Source organism: Salvelinus namaycush, chromosome 29 (genome assembly GCF_016432855.1).
Source record: "Salvelinus namaycush isolate Seneca chromosome 29, SaNama_1.0, whole genome shotgun sequence".
Lineage (NCBI taxonomy): Eukaryota > Metazoa > Chordata > Actinopteri > Salmoniformes > Salmonidae > Salvelinus > Salvelinus namaycush.
In genome coordinates, this window is record NC_052335.1 from 16,011,857 (window position 1) to 16,033,851 (window position 21,995).

The 21,995-nt window shown below is 44.1% G+C and overlaps 1 protein-coding gene across 1 annotated transcript in view; it reads right to left on the bottom strand.

The window, feature by feature from the left end:
• LOC120024457 (inverted formin-2-like) overlaps nucleotides 1-21,134 on the bottom strand; it is a 35,767-nt gene extending 14,633 nt beyond the window's left edge. Inside the window, exons 1-10 of the mRNA XM_038968705.1 lie at nucleotides 20,978-21,134; nucleotides 6,505-6,920; nucleotides 6,139-6,254; nucleotides 5,693-5,852; nucleotides 4,272-4,305; nucleotides 3,961-4,102; nucleotides 3,739-3,871; nucleotides 2,842-3,588; nucleotides 2,546-2,685; nucleotides 2,329-2,390 (exon numbers count right to left, since the gene is read on the bottom strand). Coding sequence (XP_038824633.1) covers nucleotides 2,329-2,390; nucleotides 2,546-2,685; nucleotides 2,842-3,588; nucleotides 3,739-3,871; nucleotides 3,961-4,102; nucleotides 4,272-4,305; nucleotides 5,693-5,852; nucleotides 6,139-6,254; nucleotides 6,505-6,901 — 1,931 coding nt within the window. The 5' untranslated portion in view covers nucleotides 6,902-6,920; nucleotides 20,978-21,134. The remainder of the gene's footprint in view (nucleotides 1-2,328; nucleotides 2,391-2,545; nucleotides 2,686-2,841; nucleotides 3,589-3,738; nucleotides 3,872-3,960; nucleotides 4,103-4,271; nucleotides 4,306-5,692; nucleotides 5,853-6,138; nucleotides 6,255-6,504; nucleotides 6,921-20,977) is intronic.
• Between the last annotated feature and the right edge of the window lie 861 nt (nucleotides 21,135-21,995).

Below are 21,995 nucleotides of genomic sequence, written 5' to 3' on the forward strand. Positions count from 1 at the left end.
CTCCTGGAATCAGAAATATTTTTTGACTCAATGGAGGAACGTAGTCAGAGAAATGCTGATGAATGTCTTGCTTGAGTTGTGTATGCAACTGGTTCACCTCTGATGCTCACAGGCAATGTGTATTGGAAGAGATTTCTGAATGTTCTTCGCCCAGCATACACCACTCCAACCAGAAATGCTTTATCTACTAATTTGCTGGATGCAGAGTTCAACATAGTTCAAGTGAAGGTCAAGCAAATCACAGAGAAAGCAGACTGTATTGCAATCATCTCTGATGGGTGGTCGAATGTTCGTGGGAAAGGAATAATGAACTACATTTCCACCCTTCAACCAGTATTCTACAAGAGCACAGACACAAAGGACAACAGACACACTGGTCTCTACATTGCAGATGAGCTAAAGGCAGTCATCAATGACCTTTGACCACAGAAGATATTTGCACTGGTGACAGACAATGCTGCTTGGTCTAAAGTGGAGGAGTCCTACCCTCACATCACACCCACCCAAGGACATCATGGCACTGAAAACAATGGATACACTCTACAAGAGAGCCAAGGAAATGGTTAGGTATGTGAAGGGTCGTCAAGTTACAGCAGCAATCTACCTCACCAAGCAAAGTGAGAAGAATTAGAGCATCACATTGAAGCTGCCCAGCAACAACTGTTGGGGTGGTGCTGTCATCATGTTTGACAGTCTCCTGGAGGGGAAGGAGTCTCTCCAAGAAATGTCCATATCACAGTCTGCCGATATGGACATCCCCATCAAGAGGATCCTCCTGGACGATGTATTTTGGGAGAGAGTGGTAAGCAGCCTGAAACTCCTGAAACCTATAGCAGTAGCCATTGCACAGATTGAGGGAGACAATGCCATCCTGTCTGATGTTCAGACTCTGCTTGCAGATGTAAGAGAAGAAATCCGTACTGCCCTGCCCACTTCACTGTTGCTCCAAGCAGAGGAAACTGCAGTTCTGAAATACATCAAAAAGTGTGAAGACTTCTGCCTGAAGCCCATACGGAATAGGCACAGCGGCTGCAGACACAGGTAAACCCAGCGACGAAGGTGCAGGAAGATCAGGCTCCAGGGCGGCGAAACTATTCGTTGTTTGTTTCCACTCCAGGCCTCTCATTGGGAGTGTAGTTTGCTTTGCGGCAGGCCGCTGTCTTCGGCTTACACGGCTCGTGACATGCGACATTTGTTGATTGCCATGCTCCTCTTGCTGTGCTCCTTCGACTCCGCTATCAGATTGGGGAGGTGAAGCAGGAGATGGCTACCCTGGCGAACGAACTCCGGACAACACCGGCCAGTCCGATAACGACAAACGACAAGACGGAGATGCATCCAAAATGCGCGGAAGCCATCCAGCAACCGGCGTAGAAAAGGTAAACATTCCACTCTGCGTTTTCCCCAATTTCTGACGTAGGCTGCATGATCAAGGAAGCCACCTCAAGCCTATAATCCTCAGCAAGCAAACAATTGCCGCATTGTAACTCTGAGTGATCCAGTTTGTTCTAAAACACAGAATAATAGATACAACTCCTACAGCGCTGGAACCGTTCATTTACCTCTCCAGACAAAGAGAGCCCCATTGGAAAACTCATCTGGGACTAACTTTGTTAGCTTTATGGCTAACGTTAGCAGCGGCTCTTTCAAGCAGACTTTAACCTGTATTCAGGACATAAAGTTAATTTATTTGCCATATTTTTTGCAGTTTTACTTTAGTGTCTTATTGCAAAGAGGATGCATGTTTTGTAATATTTTAATTCTGTACAGGCTTCCTTCTTTTCAATAGGTGCCCTTCATAGCGAAGCATTGGAAAACCTCCCTGGTCTTTGTGGTTGAATCTGTGTTTGAAATTCACTGCTCGACTGAGGGACCTTACAGATAATTGTATGTGTGGTGTACAGAGGTGAGGTAGCCATACAATAATCATGTTAAACACTATTATTGCACACAGAGTCCAATGCTACTTATTATGTGACTTGTTAAGCACATTTTTACTCCTGATCTTATTTAGGCTTGACATAACAAAGGGGTTGAATACTTATTGACTCAAAACATTTCAGCTTTTCATTTTGAATTCATTTGTACAAATTTCAAAAACCATCATTCCACTTTGATATTATCGAGTTGTATGTGTAGGTCAGTGACATAAAATGTATTCCATTTTAAATTCTGTCTGTAACACAACAAAATGTGGAAAAAGTCAAGGGATGTGAATACTTTCTGAAGGCTCTGTATTTCAACACTCTTCTACTGTACCTATCAATTCTTAAGTTGCCTCCTTTACGAAGACTCTCTTCTTCATATTTCTTGCCTGAAAATACTCACCATCTGAATTGTTTTAAGAATATGTTCAGGTTAAGATTTTTCTTGGCATCGATGAAAGAAATCTGTAGGTGGAGAAAAAGTGTGATGCTTGAAATTAAAACAGGGGATGTGTTAAGGAAAATGACAATAATGATGAAGGGAGAAGAGAGAGTGAGATTATAAGGCCATTTCAAAGTCTAATGAGATGGGGTAAGACCACATTGATTACTCTCTCTACCTCTTTGGGCTCCTGTTTGACCACAGGGGCGCTGCCTTTGGCCTTTGAATCAGTCACTGGCAGACAGAAGAGCTCCTCAATACTGGAGTAGTCAGGCTCCAGAGAATCTGACTGTACCGATGTCCACATGGAGTGACTGTCTGGAGCAAAAGAACAAAATGGTGTACAATATTTGAATTATGACTTATACACTACACTCTTGAAATGTATCCAAAATGTATCCAATTTGCACTTGTCAGGGTCAACTGTATTTGTTGGTTTAATTCAATGGTGACACAATCTGACAGGTCCCTTACCAGTCACCACTCTGGATGGCAGCTTCTGCCAGTTGAGCTTCTTCATGCGTAGTGTGGGGCAGCGGCCCGCCTTGGGTGGAGGGGCATAGTAGGATCGGCCCAGTGTCTGCACACTCTGGGCCATAATCATGTCACCGCCACCAGGGGGAGGTGGGGGGCCCATACCAGGCAGTGGTGGTGGGGGTGGGGGACCCATCCCAGGCAGGGGTGGTGGTGGTGGGGGACCCATCCCAGGCAGGGGTGGTGGTGGTGGGGGACCCATCCCAGGCAGGGGTGGTGGTGGTGGGGGACCCATCCCAGGCAGGGGTGGTGGTGGTGGGTAGGGACCCATTGTGCCAGGTAGGGGTGGTGGTGGGGGGGGACCCATGCCAGGCAGGGGTGGGGGAGGCGGTGGACCCCCATGCCCCATCCCTGGTAGAGAAGGTTGGGTAGGAGGGAGACCGGGGAGAGGCCGGGGAGGGGGCAGCATCCCAGACAAGCCAAGAAGTGGTGGGGGTGGAAGTTGGGGTGGGGGTGTGCCGAAAGCTGCCATGCCTTGTAGTGGTGGGGGTGGAGGAGGAGAAGGAGGGGGGGGTGCAGTGGCAACAGGGGAGGTAGATCCTTTAATGAGGACACCCAAATGATCGGTCAATCTTTCTCTCAGGTCTATCTGAACGCCCCTGTCTGTGGTCTTGACCTTGACCTTAGGTGACCATTGCTGACCCTTGGAGGACACCAGACGTTCCATCAAGCGCTCGGTGGAGTCAACTTCAGCGAAAGAACACACACACACACACAGACAATGTCAGAGTGACATAATATATACCAGCCAAAACATGTCAGCGTACATGGCCACAGTAAATAAATGGTGAAAATGATGTTTTTATGGACTATGAAGGTGATTGATCTCAGACTCACGTTCCTGTGCCAGCATAGTAGCACGGTCAGCCAGGGCCTCCAGGGCCAGCCACACCTCGCTGTGTTCCGGCCCCAACAACAACAGAGCGTGCAGGATGGACAGCAACTGCACCGAGGCAGGGGAGCTACTCACCTGGAGAGAGGGGGGGGGGGGGTTATATTACTTGTATTATCTGCTGTGGGTTTTAATTACAAATAAATACACCCTTAATTGGTGCTTACTTTGGTGAAGAGTGTGGCGAAGACTTCCTGGTGACTGCTCATGTCAATACCTCCGTACATGCTCTCCATCTCAGCATCATCATATGCCATGGTGTCCTCAAAGGTCTCACACTGGATGTTCAGGTCCACATCATCCGTCTCCCTGTAACACACACACAAACATACATGAATACGTATTTCCACAGGAAAAAACAAGTAGCAGTGTGAAAGAAAATTGGTGTGCTGTGCATAACAGAGCATTTGCTTATTCCGAAAAAGTTTATATATATTTGAAATAAATAAAAATGTATTATGCAAAAGACTCAACTTACCTCAGTTTTGGAAGTAAATCCAGTAATTGTAGCCCTGCAAGACAAAGAATAAGTCACAGTTAGACATTTTCATCCAGTTTGACATGTCCACATAGAGATTCTATCAATTACTAGAGGGGCTATGTTACAAATCCTAAAAGTTCTACAATGGGGTGAAAATGGCAGCCATATTGGTCAGTGAGAAATCCAAACCAGTCTAATTGAATTAATGGCAGTAGAGGCATAATCCTGATTTTACTTATAAAGTAAGGCATGTGATATATATCATAAATTGTGTAATAGAATTATTGTCAAACTAAAATATTGTCAAATAATTATAAATACTGTTTAAACAGGTTTTATACCAATTTTCTGTATAAAAAGCATCTCAAATATATTTAAACAGAACATGTCAACATGCTATTGTGTATACAGTATATATATAATACATCTAAAAAATATGTTTTACTATTTTGCTGATAGGTGCAGTGAAATGTGTTGGTTTACAGGATCAGCCATAGTAGTACAGCGCCCCTGGAGCAAATGAGGGTTAAATACCTTGCTCAAGGGCACATCGACACATTTTTCACCTTGTCGGCTCGGGTATTCAAACCAGCAGCTTTTCGGTTACGAATCACACTGCGCTAACGGCTAGGCTACCTGCCGCCCTATTATTTGATACAATATCAGTATGTGTTGCATTTAGAACTTGTCTAAGTCCTATCATCTACTGATTTCCGCCAGCGTATGGCTGTGGACTGCATTGTTTGGATATTGGCAAACTGGCAGTTAAACAAATTAATGGAATCATTCCTCTAAAACTGGCTGGCTATCTAACTAACAAACATACAGTGCAGATAAATTCTTCAAATTCATTATTTTACACAATATCTTATCGCAGCACTGGCAAACCATGGTTGACCAACTCCCTCACCAAAATGGCTGACCTTAATGCCATCATAAGAAGGTTCATGACCATTCTAGTACTCTAATTCTTAATTCTATGAATGTCCATCTCTATTTCCTGTATTCAAGCCATTGTTTATAACGATTGCAATATCTTCATCATTATGATAGATTTTTCAACATATGAAGCACTCCACACCATGTAGGCTACTGTATATAAGCATTATTGTGGTACTTCTTGATACTGGTAATCAATTTGTGCATGGTTGATCTTTAAAGGGTACAGACACTCCTTAAGCCTCTCCGTTTCCTGGGCAACAGTATTGGAAGGTCAAGTAGACATATACATGGCAATGGAAACCTTTCTCAAGAAACAATAAGTGAGTCTAAATACTAAAAAGCATTATTGGGAAGATACACAAAACTAAAATTGGAGGTAGTGAAAGCAGGGTCTCCTTGTTTCTTTTCTTCCATTCACACCGGTGCTTCTCTATGTATGTGAGTGTTGAAAAAGCATGATGAAGAAGTAGTGATACCGATGAACTCTTTGCGTAGTTTGTCCCTCTTCCTCAGGTCCTGTACCCTGTAGATGATCACGTTGACCACACTCATGAGGATGACCATATACGGCACGTTGTCCGTCGCATGCAGCTCGTTCATGATGACGCTGAAGCGGTACTGGTGGATCTTCACACTCTGACAAAGATATATAGTTATGAAGATAACATAAGTCAGCATCCCTAATTCATGAAGAGCAGGGAGATGCCTTATCTAAAGTAGGTTTTCCTTATCTTAGACGAGGTAAAATACATTTTCACACTCCTCCTTTAATACTTTGTATGAATTCAAGGGGGTATCAATGCTGCTTCAGCTAACAATTGCTTTGAAAGTAAACCATATGAAAATAATTATCAGAATTTGTCTTTGTGTATATTTATGCTGTTCTGTATAAAAAAAAGGTGATGGCAGGGTTACACCTTACTTTATAGTGATCCAGGGCATCCATGACCAGGTGGTGTCCCTGTGGGTTGAACATGGTGAGGGCTGCCAGCAGCTCAAACACCTGCATCTTCACCATGGTGTTGGACGTGTCCAGTGCTGCCAATCAAAAAAAGAGATCATGTTCCAACAGGCAGGCAGGCAGGCAGGCAGGCAGGCAGGCAGGCAGGCAGGCAGGCAGGCAGGCAGGCAGGCAGGCAGGCAGGCAGGCAGGCAGGCAGACAGACAGACAGACAGACAGACAGACAGACAGACAGACAGACAGACAGACAGACAGACAGACAGACAGACAGACAGACAGACCTTTGCCAAAACTCTTGCCACCCTTCTTACGAGTCCTCTTTCTCACCTTGTGACAGGGTCCTGACGTATCCCTCATTGTCCAGTATAAAGTGCAGCCCAGCGGAGGAGTTCATCACTGCCTTCACACAGGCCACACAGGTGAGCTGGAGGATGGCGTCAGCGATGCGGGCACACCCACGGCCAGACAACCTCTCCAGGGCCTCCATCAGCAGATCCAGCCCATTGAGCTCCAGGAACTGCACCATCCAGTCCTGGTCACTCCCCTCCAGACGCCTCCGCAGCCCTGAGTAGTTGACCACCGTGGGTACCTGTAGCAGTCGTATGCATAGCTCTGGATCTGCATTCTCCAAGTTGGCCTCCAGGTGAGCATCTGGGTCCGGGGGGCTGCTGGTCAGGTGCTCCTTTAGGGCCTCCCACTTCCCTTTGGATGCCTTGGCTGCCATGGCAACCAAGAAAGGTGAGCTAGAGGTAGAGAAACATTGTGCAATATTCGTGTTGTGCCACATAAGAGTGAAACAGAGACCCACAACAATTGAAACAAAATTTAAAAATAAGTCTGTAAATCATGCATTGGTTTGATTTGGAGGAACTACAAAGCATTATTGGAAAGATACACAAATCTAAAATTGGAGGTAGTGAAAGCAGGGTCTCCATTGTCAAAGACCTGCCTGAAGAGGAACCTCCTCTGAACTCAGGGGGGTAAAAGAAGAGGAACTCATCAGGAACTGCCTGAAGAGGAACTTCCTCTGAACTCAGGAAGGGTAAAAGAAAAACAAACATCATTTTATGCTGAAACTCTGAAAATCCTACTTGTGAACTGGGAGCAACAAGTTGTGTCCATTCACATGCTTTGAACTTGTTGAGAACCCCTAATTGGCTAATGGCAAACAAGCTGTGTCAACCATGAACTAAAAGTACAGCTATCATGCTCATAACCAATTTATAGTGTTCAAAAACCATATTAATAGATGTATTTTTATAAATAATGTTTTGTTGTTGCATTTAACAGCAAAAAATGCTGTTATCGAGGTAATTTCCTTAGTATAGTAGGTACTATCTAGAACCTAAAAGGGTTTTCCGACTGTCCCCATAGGATAACCCTTTGTAGAACCCTTTTTGGTACTAGGTAGAACCCTTTTCGATTCCATGTAGAACCCTTTCCACAGAGTGGGAACCAAAAAGGCTTCTCCTATGGGGACAACCGAAGAACCCTTTCGGAACCCTTTTTTCTAAGAGCCTAGGTGACGTCAGAGTTCATCATGTGGGAGAAGTCGGAGCTCAGGATGAAATGACACAAGAGTTCCACCTATCAATTAAGATTTGGAGGGGCATTGAAGTGGATTATTCCCAGTTGTATGTTCATATTTACGAATATATGAGATGCTATGAACGCAGCGTTAGCATTGTCTAAAATGCTGAAGTTGGTTGCTGTCGCTAGTAGAGGTCGACTGATTATGATTTTTCAACTCCGATACCGATTATTGGAGGACCAAAAAAAGCCGATACCGATTAATCGTCCGATTTTTATATATATATTTGTAATAATGGCAATTACAACAATACTGAATTAACACTTTTATTTTAACTTAATATAATACATAAATAAAATCAATTTAGTCTCAAATAAATAATGAAACATGTTCAATTTGGTTTAAATCATGTAAAAACACAGTGTTGGAGAAGAAAGTAAAAGTGCAATATGTGACATGTAAAAAAGCTAACGTTTAAGTTCCTTGTTCAGAACATGAGAACATATGAAAGCTGGTGGTTCCTTTTAACATGAGTCTTCAATATTCCCAGTTAAGACATTTTAGGTTGTAGTTATTATAGGAATTATTTCTCTCTATATCGTTTGTATTTCATATACCTTTGACTATTGGATGTTCTTATAGGCACTATAGTATTGCCATCCTAATCTCGGGAGTTGATAGGCTTGAAATCATAAACAGCGCAATGCTTGAAGCACAGCGAAGAGCTACTGACAAACGCAGGAAGTGCTGTTTGAAAGAATGCTTACGAGCCTCCTGCTGCCTACCACCGCTAAGTCAGACTGCTCTATCAAATATCAAATCATAGACTTAATTATAATATAATAAACACACAGAAATACAAGCCTTAGGTCAATAATATGGTAAAATCCAGAAACTATCATTTTTGAAAACAAGACGTGAATTCTTTCAGTGAAATACGGAACAGTTTCGTATTTTATCGAATGGGTGGCATCCCTAAGTCTAAATATTGCTGTTACATTGCACAACCTTCAATGTTGTCATAATTATGTAAAATTCTGGCAAATTAATTACGGTCTTTGTTAGGAAGAAATGGTCTTCACACAGTTGCTACGAGCCAGGCGGCCCAAACTGCTGAATATACCCTGACTCTGCTTGCACAGGACGCAAGAGAAGCGACACAATTTCCCTAGTTAAAATAAATTCATGTTAGCAGGCAATATTAACTAAATATGCAGGTTTAAAAATATATACTTGTGTATGGATTTTAAGAAAGGCATTGATGTTTATGGTTAGGTACATATTGGTGCAACGACAGTGCTTTTGTCGTGAATGCGCTTGTTAAATCATCACCGTTTGGCAAAGTAGGCTGTGATTCGATGATAAATTAACAGGCATCGCATTGATTATATGCAACGCAGAACAAGCTAGATAACTAGTCATATCAACCATGTGTAGTTAACTAGTGATTATGTTAAGATTGATAGTTTTTTATAAGATAAGTTTAATGCTAGCTAGCAACTTATCTTGGCTCCTTGCTGTACTCGCGTAACAGGTGGTCAGCCTGCCACGCAGTCTCCTTGTGGAGTGCAATGTAATCTGCCATAATCGGCGTCCAAAAATGATGGTTACCGATTGTTATGAAAACTTGAAATCGGCCCTAATTAATCGGCCATGCCGATTAGTTGCTAGTTGCTAGGGTCTATTTTGTGAAGTGCACCAGTCCCTCCTGCAGCAAAGCACCCCCACAACATGATGCTGCTACCCCCATGCTTCACGGTTGGGATGGTGTTCTTCGGCTTGCAAGCCTCCCCCTTTTTCCTCCAAACACAACGATGGTCATTATAGCCAAACAGTTCTATTTTTGTTTCATCAGACCAGAGGACATTTCTCCAAAAAGTACAATCTTTTTTTATGGCGGTTTTGGAGCAGTGGCTTCTTCCTTGCTGAGCGGCCTTTCAGGTTATGTCGATATATGACTTGTTTTACTGTGGATATAGATACTTTTGTACCTGTTTCCTCCGGCATCTTCACAAGGTCCTTTGCTGTTGTTCTGGGATTGATTTGCGCTTTTCGCACCAAAGTACGTTCATCTCTAGGAGACAGAAAGCGTCTCCTTCCTGAGCGGTATGACGGCTGCGTGGTCCCATGGTGTTTATACTTGCGGACTATTGTTTGTACAGATGAACGTGGTACCTTCAGGTGTTTGGAAATTGCTCCCAAGGATGAACCAGACTTGTGGAGATCTACAATTTCTTTCTGAGGTCTTGGCTGATTTCTTTTGATTTTCCCATGATGTCAAGCAAAGAGGCACTGAGTTTGAAGGTAGGCCTTGAAATACATCCATAGGTACACCTAAAATTGACTCAAATGATGTCAATTAGCCTATCAGAAGCTTCTAAAGCCATGACATAATTTTCTGGAATTTTCAAAGCTGTTTAAAAGGCACAGTCAACTTAGTGTATGTAAACTTCTGACCCACTGGAATTTTGATACAGTGAATTATAAGTTAAATAATCTGTCTGTAAACAATTGTTGGGAAAATTACTTGTGTCATGCACAAAGTAGATGTCCTAACCGACTTGCCAAAACTATAGTTTGTTAACAAGAAATTTGTGGAGTGGTTGAAAAACAAGTTTTAATGACTCCAACCTAAGTATATGTAAACTTCCGACTTCAAATGTACCACTTTCAGTATACGATCAAGATTAAATGTAAATTAAAGTTGGGTGAACTATCACTTCCACTTCAGTTCTGAGTGTGACTGTTTGGACTTTACAGAGTTCTATAGAGGGCACACTACTAGTAGGCCTATGCCCTGTCCCAGACAGCAAGCTCAAATATCAGTCACTATCGCTGTGTCTTTCACTGAGGTCGTAAGATCTGACTGCAGGTCATGCAACTGGAGATGGATGGCATGTGGCAGAAATTAAGCCCCATGGGCCACCACAAAAAGGAGGTGAAAAGTTATAATGGACGAATGTGAGAAGAGGGGCATTTACTAATAGACAAGACAGTTAATAGACGATCACCAGGTCTTCCTCCTTTGACTTTGATTGAAAAAGTTAAAGGCTTTTGTATATGTATATGTTCAATTGAAAAGCCATTCTGTAAAATGTGCTGCATCCCAACAGCCATCGGCATAATATGGGATAATGCATAGTACATTTGGTGTCATACTTGCTGAATTTGCAACAGCTTTGTGAGTATACTGATTCAGTCCCATTGTTGCTTGGAGCTGCGGTTTAAAGAGTATTCAGTGCCATTGGGACATAGATTAGTGACTGACAGATTGGCACATTTATAGCCACTCAACTTTGTGAGGACAGACAGACAGGGAGTGACCTAGGCTTGGGCGGTATACCGTATTTGCCGTATACCAGGGTATTATAAAATACCGATGGTATGATTTTCAATACCGTCAAGCTTGAGTTATAAGCCACTGCTTATAACTAACTATAAGTTAACTATCTAAAATGTGCCAAATCTATTATCTCCAGCTCAGGGCTCCAACTATTTATTTGGTTTGCTAACTTGCTAGCTAACTTGCAAGATTGGTTACAGTAGAGACAATCAACCCCCTCCTGGATGAAGATCCCTGATGCCTATTTTTTATTAAATGTTTTCTTTTGGAAAGAAATAACGCCCCTTATGTGCACTGACGGTAATACCGTATACCCCGGTATGCTACAGGAACAGTATAAATGTATGAAAATATGGATACCTCCCAACCCTAGAGTGACCCAGTCAGCTATTCAGGCCTGTTAGCCAATACAATCACATCCCTCGCAGTGAATCTGATATGAGTGCTCCGTCTCTCTCTCCCCCTCACACACAACATTTTTTGTCCTGTCTGTCTCTCTCTTGGACACTTCCTACTTTATATTTCTCTTTCTATGACTCTTTTTCCCTGACCCTCCCCTTTTTTCCCTCTCTCACTCACCCTTTCTTTGTTTCTCAACTTTGTTAGAAGCCGGAGTCTTTCCAAACCAGTAGTAACAAATAGGAACCTCAGGTGGTATGATATCTTAAACTGTCAATGGGTGTGTTTCATAGATTAAAGCAAGTGTCAGACTCTTACCTCAATGAGGTATTTCTCAAGTGGAGCTGCACCAAATTGTGCTACTTTTAACAATTTCCACTGAAGATTTACCAAAAACACATTTATAGGAAAAACTGTGCAGATACAAAGTTTGGTAACAGAATAAAACTGTTACCAAACTTTTTTTTACTGTGTAAATTGTTCAAAGTAGTCATTGTGCATAGAGTTGTATGGTTTGTTAAACTTTGAAATCAATGGTTTTTGTTTGGAATACATTTTAAAGTGAAAAATCCGTCTCAATGTAATTCCTTTAACGTGGAATTGCCCTATGCTAGATAAATCCACATTCCAGTGATTGCACAAGAATGCAAAGAATCCATGCCAGACTTGTTGGTGAGGTTGAAGTATCCTCTTTCTAGCATAGGGAGAAGCAAATCAATGAAGTGCTCCTTTAAGAGACCATGGTTCTGAGAATGGGTGGGGTCCACATGAGCAGAAACCTCAATGTGCAGAATGCCTTCTGCACTCTACACTACGGAGACATCCTACTGAAGAAATGTGACTCACACAGTTCATGCTAGTGAATCATATCCTCCTGCTGTAGTCTGTGTTGTGTCTACTCTCTCTATTACAATGCCTTTAAACTCTGCATCTGTTCACATTGATTATCCAAGCCAGGCTTGAAATATACTACTGACAGAAACAAATTATTCATGAATAAACTCTGAGGCAACTGTTTCCAACAGAAGCTACATTATGACATCACGTGTGTGTCTATTTGAAGTTGTGACATCAACTTCGAGGTCAGTTTGAAGGTTTTTAATGTGGCGCTTTCCAGTGGTGCTGGAGTAGAGAGGCTAAGATTTTCCATAAACACAAAATCCTGATCTGTGCTGATGTCTTTTTTCCCTATTGCTGCTCACTAATCCTCAGGCTTCCTGTTCAACAAAGAAGCAAATTACTATTTCCATTGAAAAATGTACGTTTTGGAAAGGCTACTGGTCTGGTGCAACATTGAGATAAAAAAAAACGATGTACAGTATGACCAACCGGAATGACACCATACCTCTAACTTAGCCCCGTATGCATGTTCTAACAAGTAACAACCAATCCACACTCAGTGGCATTATAGGAAAACAGTCTTGCCATGTGACTGGAATGTTCATGCTTCAAAAATGTCCTCAGCTAAGCACATGCTGACACATTCAACAAGATGTGGAATTTCGGGAGCTACAACGACATAGTCTTGAGAACACATTACCGTGGATACAGGAATCCCTGGTCTGAAAGGGTACATTATTTGAACAGGCTTCTGCTTCTATGCTGCCTGGAAGGGAAAGGCTGAAGGAAACAGACACATTTCCTGCAGCTTAAGATGGGATGGGGACAGACAGAGAGACAGAGAAAAAGACTCTTTAGGAAAGAATGATTAACTTTTGTTGTGTTATTCTCTCAGTCACATTCCTCCCAAAGTTGACCTGGGGTCATCTATATGGATTTGCTTGATTATATTGACAGAGATTTCTGAAAGAGCCCAGAGATCATTATTGGTTCATATAGAGGCCTCAATGGCAATACCATGCAGTTATCAACACGGTTGGGTTCAACTGAATTAAATCAATTCAGGAACTTTTCTGTCCCTTAGAATGTGTAGCATGACATTCCTGGAGTGCTGGATATACTGTACAATGGGACTTCTTGTCAACATCAGCATCATCCAGACCAGCATGACCCTGGCAGAGAGAATCTTCCTGGAGTCATGTGAAATAAGGAACCAGGCCATGGGCTATGTAATGTGACCTCCTTAAATGCTTACAGAGCAACTGAGCAATCTATGCAGTTTATGATGATGGAATCACTATAAAAGACCTAAATAAAGATGTTCAGTAGCCATGGAAGTTTGAAACATGATAAACCTTGGCTCATCTCATGCAAAGGAATGGTTTTATAACAATATCATATCTGGTGCAGTCAGTGGCAGACTTACTATTAGGCAACTAAGGCAATTGCCTGGGGCCTCGCATCATCAGGGGCCTCGTGAACTTGCCATCATTTAGTTTAATAATACATAATTTCTCTGTTATCTTGCCCTCCTCCTCCACTTGAGGCTTTCCTCCACTTGTGAGTTACCTCCGAGGTACGCTATTAGCAGTAAACGGAGCGGTTTCTGTTTTGTTCCTAAAAATGTATCTTCTGGCGCATCTCAAAATCGTTTTATTTTCTTTGAATTTGGCTCCAGCTTTTGAACGGAGGCTATTACCGATTGATGAGACTCACTCACGGTTTGATGCAAAAAAAGTGAGATGGTTTGGGATGAGTTGGACCGTAGAGTGAAGGAAAGCAACAAGTACTCAACATATGTGGGAACTCCTTCAAGACTGTTGGAAAAGTATTCCAGGTGAAGCTGGTTGAGAGAATGCCAAGAGTGTGCAAAGCTGTCATCAAGGCAAAGGGTGGATACTTTGAAGAATCTCAAATCAAAATGTTACGTTCCTGACCTGTTTTCTGTTGTTTTTGTATGTGTTTAGTTGGTCAGGGCGTGAGTTGGGGTGGGCATTCTATGTTATGTGTTTCTATGTTGGGTTTAATGTGTTGCCTGATATGGTTCTCAATTAGAGGCAGGTGTTTGACGTTTCCTCTGATTGAGAACCATATTAAGGTAGGCTGTTCTCACTGTTTGTTTGTGGGTGATTGTTCCTGTGTCTGTGTCTACCACACGGGACTGTTTCGTTTGTTCGTTCGTTTGGCTAGTCTTTCCTGTTCGTGCGTTCTTCGTGTCTATGTAAGTTCTCAAGTTCAGGTCTGTCTACGTCGTTTTGTTGTTTTGTATTCTATTCAAGTGTATTTCGTGTCAGTGTTCGTCTTGTTAAATAAATTCTTTATGTCTGCATACCTCGCTGCGTGTTGGTCCGATCCATGCTCCTCCTCATCCGAGGAGGAGGAATATGACGAACGTTACAGAATCACCCACCCACAAAGGACCAAGCGGCGTGGGAGAAAGCAACAGCGATCACAGGATTCATGGACATGGGAGGAAATATTGGACGGAAAAGGTCCATGGGCACAGCCAGGAGAATATCGCCGCCCTCGTGAAGAGCTGGATGCAGCTAAAGCCCAGGAGCGGTGGTATGAGGAGGCAGCACGTAAGCGAGGCTGGAAGCCAGAGAGTCAAGCCCAAACATTTCTTGGGGGGGGGGGGGGCTAAAGGGTAGTGTGGCGAAGGCAGGTAGGAGAACTGCGCCCACTTCCCATGCTTACCGTGGAGAGCGGGAGTACGGGCAGACACCGTGTTATGCGGAAGAGCGCACGGTGTCTCCTGTATGTGTGCATAGCCCGGTGCGGGTTATTCCACCTCCCCGCACTGGCCGGGCTAGACTGAGCATTGAGCCAAGTGCCATGAAGCCGGCTCTACATATCTGGCCTCCAGTACGTCTCCTCGGGCCGGTGTACATGGCACCAGCCTTACGCATGGTGTCCCCGGTTCGCCAACACAGCCCAGTGCGGGTTATTCCACCTCCCCGCAATGGACGGGCTACGGGGAGCATTCAACCAGGTAAGGTTGGGCAGGCTCGGTGCTCAAGGGAGCCAGTACGCCTGCACGGTCCGGTATATCCGGCGCCACCTTCCCGCCCCAGCCCAGTACCTCCAGTTCCGGCACCACGCACCAAGCCTCCTGTGCGTCTCCAGAGCCCTGTTCCTCCTCCACGCACTCGCCCTGAGGTGCGTGCCCTCAGCCCGGTACCACCAGTGCCGGTACCACGCACCAGGCCTATAGTGCGCTTTGAGAATTCAGTGTGCCCTGTTCCTGCTCCCCGCACTAGCCTTGAGGTGCGTGTCTCCAGTCCGGTACCACCAGTTCCGGTACCACGCACCAGGCCTATAGTGCGCCTCGAGAATTCAGTGTGCCCTGTTCCTGCTCCCCGCACTAGCCTTGAGGTGCGTGTCTCCAGTCCGGTACCACCAGTTCCGGCACCACGCACCAGGCCTACTGTGCGCCTCAGCAGGTCAGAGTCGACCGTCTGCCCAACGCCGCCTGCACTGCTCGTCTGCCCAGCGCCATCTGAGCTGCCTGCCTGCCCAGCGCCATCTGAGCTGCCTGCCTGCCCAGCGCCGTCTGAGCCATCCGTCTGCCCAGCGCCGTCTGAGCCATCCGTCTGCCCAGCGCCGTCTGAGCCATCCGTCTGCCCAGCGCCATCTGAGCCATCCGTCTGCCCAGCGCCATCTGAGCCATCCGTCTGCCCAGCGCCATCTGAGCCATCCGTCTGCCCAGCGCCATCTGAGCCATCCGTCTGCCCAGCGCCATCTGAGCCATCCGTCTGTCCCGAGCTGTCAGAGCCGCCCGTCTGTCCCGAGCCGTCAGAGCCGTTCGTCAGTCAGGAGCCGCTAGAGCCGTCCGTCAGTCAGGAGCCGCCAGAGCCGCCAGCCAGTCAGGAGCCGCCAGAGCCGCCAGCCAGTCAGGAGCCACCAGAGCCGCCAGCCAGTCAGGAGCCGCCAGAGCCGCCAGCCAGTCAGGAGCCGCCAGAGCCGCCAGCCAGTCAGGAGCCGCCAGAGCCGCCAGCCAGTCAGGAGCCGCCAGAGCCGCCAGCCAGTCATGAGCTGCCCTCCAGTCATGAGCTGCCCTCCAGTCATGAGCTGCCCTCCAGTCATGAGCTGCCCTCCAGTCATGAGCTGCCCTTCAGTCATGAGCTGCCCTCCAGTCATGAGCTGCCTTCCAGTCATGAGCTGCCCTTCAGTCATGAGCTGCCCTTCAGTCATGAGCTGCCCTCCACTCATGAGCTGCATCTAGTTCGGAGCAACCATTCAGTCCAGAGCTGCCTCTCTGTCCGGAGTTGTCCTTCAGTCCGGAGTTGCCCCTCTGTCCTGAGCTACCCCTCTGTCCTGAGCTACCTCTCTGTCCTGAGCTACCTCTCTGTCCTGAGCTACCTCTCTGTCCTGAGCTACCTCTCTGTCCTGAGCTACCTCTCTGTCCTGAGTTGTCTATATTTAGGAGGGGCCTTGGTGAAGGTTCCTGGACCATGGTCGGGGGCGAGGGTCGCCACTCAAGGGACGCTAAGGAGGGGGACAAAGACTGGTGGAGTGGTGTCCTCGTCCTGCGCCGGAGCCGCCACCGCGGACAGATGCCCACCCAGACCCTCCCCTTGAGTTTTAGGGGTGCGCCCAGAGTTCGCACCTTGAGGGGGGGGTTCTGTCACGTTCCTGACCTGTTTTCCGTTGTTTTTGTATGTGTTTAGTTGGTCAGGGCGTGAGTTGGGGTGGGCATTCTATGTTATGTGTTTCTATGTTGGGTTTAATGTGTTGCCTGATATGGTTCTCAATTAGAGGCAGGTGTTTGACGTTTCCTCTGATTGAGAACCATATTAAGGTAGGCTGTTCTCACTGTTTGTTTGTGGGTGATTGTTCCTGTGTCTGTGTCTACCACACGGGACTGTTTCGTTTGTTCGTTCGTTTGGCTAGTCTTTCCTGTTCGTGCGTTCTTCGTGTCTATGTAAGTTCTCAAGTTCAGGTCTGTCTACGTCGTTTTGTTGTTTTGTATTCTATTCAAGTGTATTTCGTGTCAGTGTTCGTCTTGTTAAATAAATTCTTTATGTCTGCATACCTCGCTGCGTGTTGGTCCGATCCATGCTCCTCCTCATCCGAGGAGGAGGAATATGACGAACGTTACACAAAAATGTGTTTAACACTTTTTTGGTTACTACATGATTATTTACTACATGTTATTTCATAGTTTTTATGTCTTCACTATTATTCTACAATGTACAAAATATACAAAAAATTATGAAAAATCCTGAAATGAGTAGGTGTGTCCAAACGTTTGACTGGTACTGTAGGTATTGGCCAGAATTTATATCCACCATAGAGATGGATAGAGATCACTACTTGGAAATAACCCGTTTTTGCATGGACATTGCCATTGAGAGCTTCCACCATTTTGAAGTAGTCAACTGGGTGGAACTTCCTATGGGTTAAGGAAGGATCACATGATCCCATCTAGGTCATCAGGTGGGCTCAGCCAATGAATTCTACTTGTGAGCATTCCATAACTGCAGGTGGCAGTAAATCACCAACCTTGACATTATACCTGTTCAAACAACAAACTCCAGGTGGCAGTATGTACCATTTCAGTTTGTTTACCAACTCATAGAAGTAGTAGAAGAAGAAAATTGAGTACTTCAAAATGGAGATGGCCTCAATGGTGCTGCCCGGTGCTCTCACAGACACCATAATGGGACAAAAGATGAGTTGTCTATGGTCCCTAACTTGAACATCTAAAACTAAATAGAAAACATGTAGAATGTTAATGGACTTATCTATTTAAAAATAACTTCCCTTTTCTGGCCCGCAAATTGCTTTTGATTAACAAATGGGTCCGGAACAAAACTGAAATCCCGATGTGACCCTCGGACCAAAATGATTGCCCACTGCTGTTCAATATAGTGATACAAAGACCTTTACTAGTGAAGGGCATTTGACATTTTTTTCGGTTAGCCTTTTCATTTTGGTTCATTCATCTAAAAGAGCTGGCTCCGAAAAGCTCTTCGTTCAGTAGCCATGAATGCGTTTAATAGACATGGGCAGGGGCCTCAGACTGGCCTCGGCCTAGGGCCTCCAAATCACTAAGTCCGCCCCTGGGAGCAGTAACATAATCAACAGCTGTTGACCTTCTAGCTAGCTGCATGTGCACCTTTGTCAGCAGAGGATCTCCACTAGCAGTTCCTCTTCCCTATAAATCCAGGGCATCACCCTCTGGGACCCAGTCAGCAGATTGTTAGTCAGCATCACCATGCCAACACTAGTGCTGCCCGGGTCAGCTGTTTGTTCACCCGCACCCTTCCACAATTGCTAATAACCCATCCTCAACCACCAGATTATATGTGATAAAGTGAAAATCTGAGGCCAGCACCCGGCCCCTAGCCCACTAATATAGAAAATGCGCTGTAGTCTACAGTCAAAGACAGCTGAAGATTTAACCCATCTGAACAGTAGGCTACAGTTCCCTTGAATTTCCTTATTTGAAGTCCCCATCTTGTGACTGTTGAATTTGTATAGCTCCTCACAATCATCACATATAGGCCTAACATAGCCGGCACTGCCATCATCCTCTTTAAGCCTACCATTTCACCAAATCTTTCCCAAACATTTACTTTTCTGGCCCTCTTTCTGTTCAACTCTCCATTTCACAGCTTTTCTCTAATTAAATTGCGACATTGTCCATTTTGCCTCCGTGGATTGACGCCATTCCCAAAAACATGTGGCGATTGGCGTGTAGACTATTTGGCACGCCTACAGTTAGGCCCTAAAGCTTATAGGCTTACGCACTAATGCCATTTAGCCTAAAATAATTTAAGAAAAACCTAAATGTAGCCTATAGATATAAATTGCCCAATAATTATACATTTATGGATTTTTTAAGGTATTTTTTTCTCTTTATTCAATCCGCCCTTCATCCACACAATATTTAATGACCCTAAACCCATCTGCCCAGTGGATATAACCGCGGGAACTGCAGGGTATGAGTCAACCCGTGCCTCACTAGCCAACACAACACAAATATGATTCTGTATGTAACTGTGCTTAAACACCCATTTGTCTTGAGCTTCCTAAATAGCATAGTCCCTATGTAAATAAATCATATAGCCTTCTTAAACCTATCGAATTTCATTCTAAACTAATGGGCCATTCTGTCTTATTAACAGCAACATCAAACAAGAGCAGTTCAGTGAATGATCAAATCCGATCAAATCCGATCAATGATCTACATCATTGATTTTGAATCAAACACATACATCTAATTGGCCGCATTTGTGTGGCAGTGTTTTATTTTGTTTACAGAATGCATGGTTGTGCCGCATGCACAACTGCATACAACACATAACGCACACACCCCTTCTCATCTGATCTGTAAAGCCTATTTGCCTGTAGAAACACCAGACTGTCATGGTCAGCTGTGTATGTGAGATGGTAATGCCATGGTGGCACTGACCGCCCCCTTGTGTCCGTCCCTCTGTGTCACTCACACATGTAAACAATACATCGCCATAGGAACAAATGAGTCCCTCTAGAGTTCAGTGGACATAGCCCACTTACATAATCCAGTCATTAAACAGACATACACGTCACACTATCACCTAGCCATATCTATGACTAAAAAGAAAATACATTTTAGAACCTGAGTTCTTTGTATCTCTTCTTAGTCAAAGATATGGCTAACAATCACCAAATGTGAAGTGCAATGTCAGTTCTCTAGGAACAGACAGAATCCCATACTAACATTTGTACATATATTTTTATCTTTACTACCAATTGGTAAATTATTAGTAAAGAAATTGGATACCTTGTGACGCATTGTGCCCATTGCCATCTTCACAAGCCTGACACAAAAGTGGCAGAACATTGAAGGTTGGCATTGGAACTTCACATTTGCCCCAGCCTGGTCTCTCACACTAGATGTGACATAATACATGTACATCTAACACACTCAAATTAGTATAATATGTTAGGTTTGGTTACATAAGACAGAAGGTTACCTAAGGCAAAAAATGAAAGTAAGGTGGTTGGTCAGGATAGGCATATACAGTATAACGTGAACGTCTAGCAACCCAATGGTTCGTGTTTGAATCACATCACAGACAACTTTTAGCTAATTTAGCATTTTAGCTAATTTGCAACTTTGTAACTATTTACTACTTTTGAGCTACTTTGTGACTACTTAGCATGTTGGCTAACCATAACCTTAACCCTTAAACCTAACTCCTAACCCTTGACCCGTAACCTTAACCCCTAGCCTAGTTAAAGTTAACCACTTTGCTAATGTAGCGTTAGCAATCTAGCCACCCTAACTAACGACAGCTACAACAAATTGGATTTGTAACAAATCATACGTTTTTGCAAATTCTTAACATATTGTACGAATTGCAATTCATAACATACCATACGAAATTGATGATGGACGTCATCAAATTAGTACCAATGGAATTTAACACACAGCATCATACTAATTGGAGTATGTATCCCGGATTAACATTTACTATGTTACGTCTACCCCCGAGTCTAGGTTGTTTGCCCAGGCTATGAACGAGCAAGACAATAGAATTCACATCATGATACAGTATACAACTATCTTATGTTGGACAAAAAGTTATTGTTAATGAGTGATGTGGTTCTCTCCGTCCAAGTGCTTAAATTGAACAAATTACAGATGTTACCATTTTTTCCCATAAAGTCCTCATTATGAAATGTGTTACTCTTACGTTACTGAGTCCCTTAGGCTGCACGAAGGACGAATTCCACAGCAAATCGAAGGCAACACTTATATCGAAAAGTAGCCGCTTTCCTACAATTCCTGCGTTCTAGTAGAAACTATGGAATATAGACAGACTGTTGTATCCAAACCCTGCTGCGCTGATCTCTGCATCTCACGGACTGCGCGTGACGAAAATTGTGAGGGTAGAGAGTAACATAGCTCCGCCTCCTCGCCCACACATCTGGATGTTGATGAATTCAGCGAAATGGACCAGTCCGGACCAGTCGTCCTGTTAGTTGTTCAATGTCTCAAAACTCTTGTCATATCATTCATCTTCTCAAATGTTCTAGACTAGGTAATATGAACAGGGTTGTTTAATAACTGAGGGAAAATTTGTTTCATATTGGATATTCGTACCTAATATTTGATCTCATCATAATATGGATAAGTTGTTTCCTACTAATTATTTGCCTACTTTAGCAATGTCATCATATTTCCATGCCAAGTTAGACGAAACAGTCACATTAGCCTGAGAGGTGCAATGCATGTCTAGGGCCAAATAAATATTGGATGCACCTATTGTGGAACAAGCTAACTCAAGCTTTACTACAACAGTGTACTAACTAGCAGCAACAATCTCAAACCCCCCCAAAAACGCCTTCATCTTCCCCTGATTCAGAATATACAATTTGCATAGTCATGGCACAATTTATGTAAGTTCTATTGAAGGTTGAAAGCCGAAAGAGAAAAAAATATAGAAAAAAATATAGAAATAAAACTAAAGTGAATTTTTCCCCATTCTTCCCTGATTCAGAATGTCTCATTTTGTATTATGTATTTATTTTGGATCCCTATTAGCTGCTACTCTTCCTGCCCTGTTCTGAGCCAATTGCAATTTACCTACGTCCCTATTTGTGGCACATGTCCACATGACTGAACAGTAGTCCAGGTGTGACAAAACCAGGGCCTGTAGGACCTGCCTTGCTGTTAAGAAGGCAGAGCAGTGCTTTATTATGGACAGACTG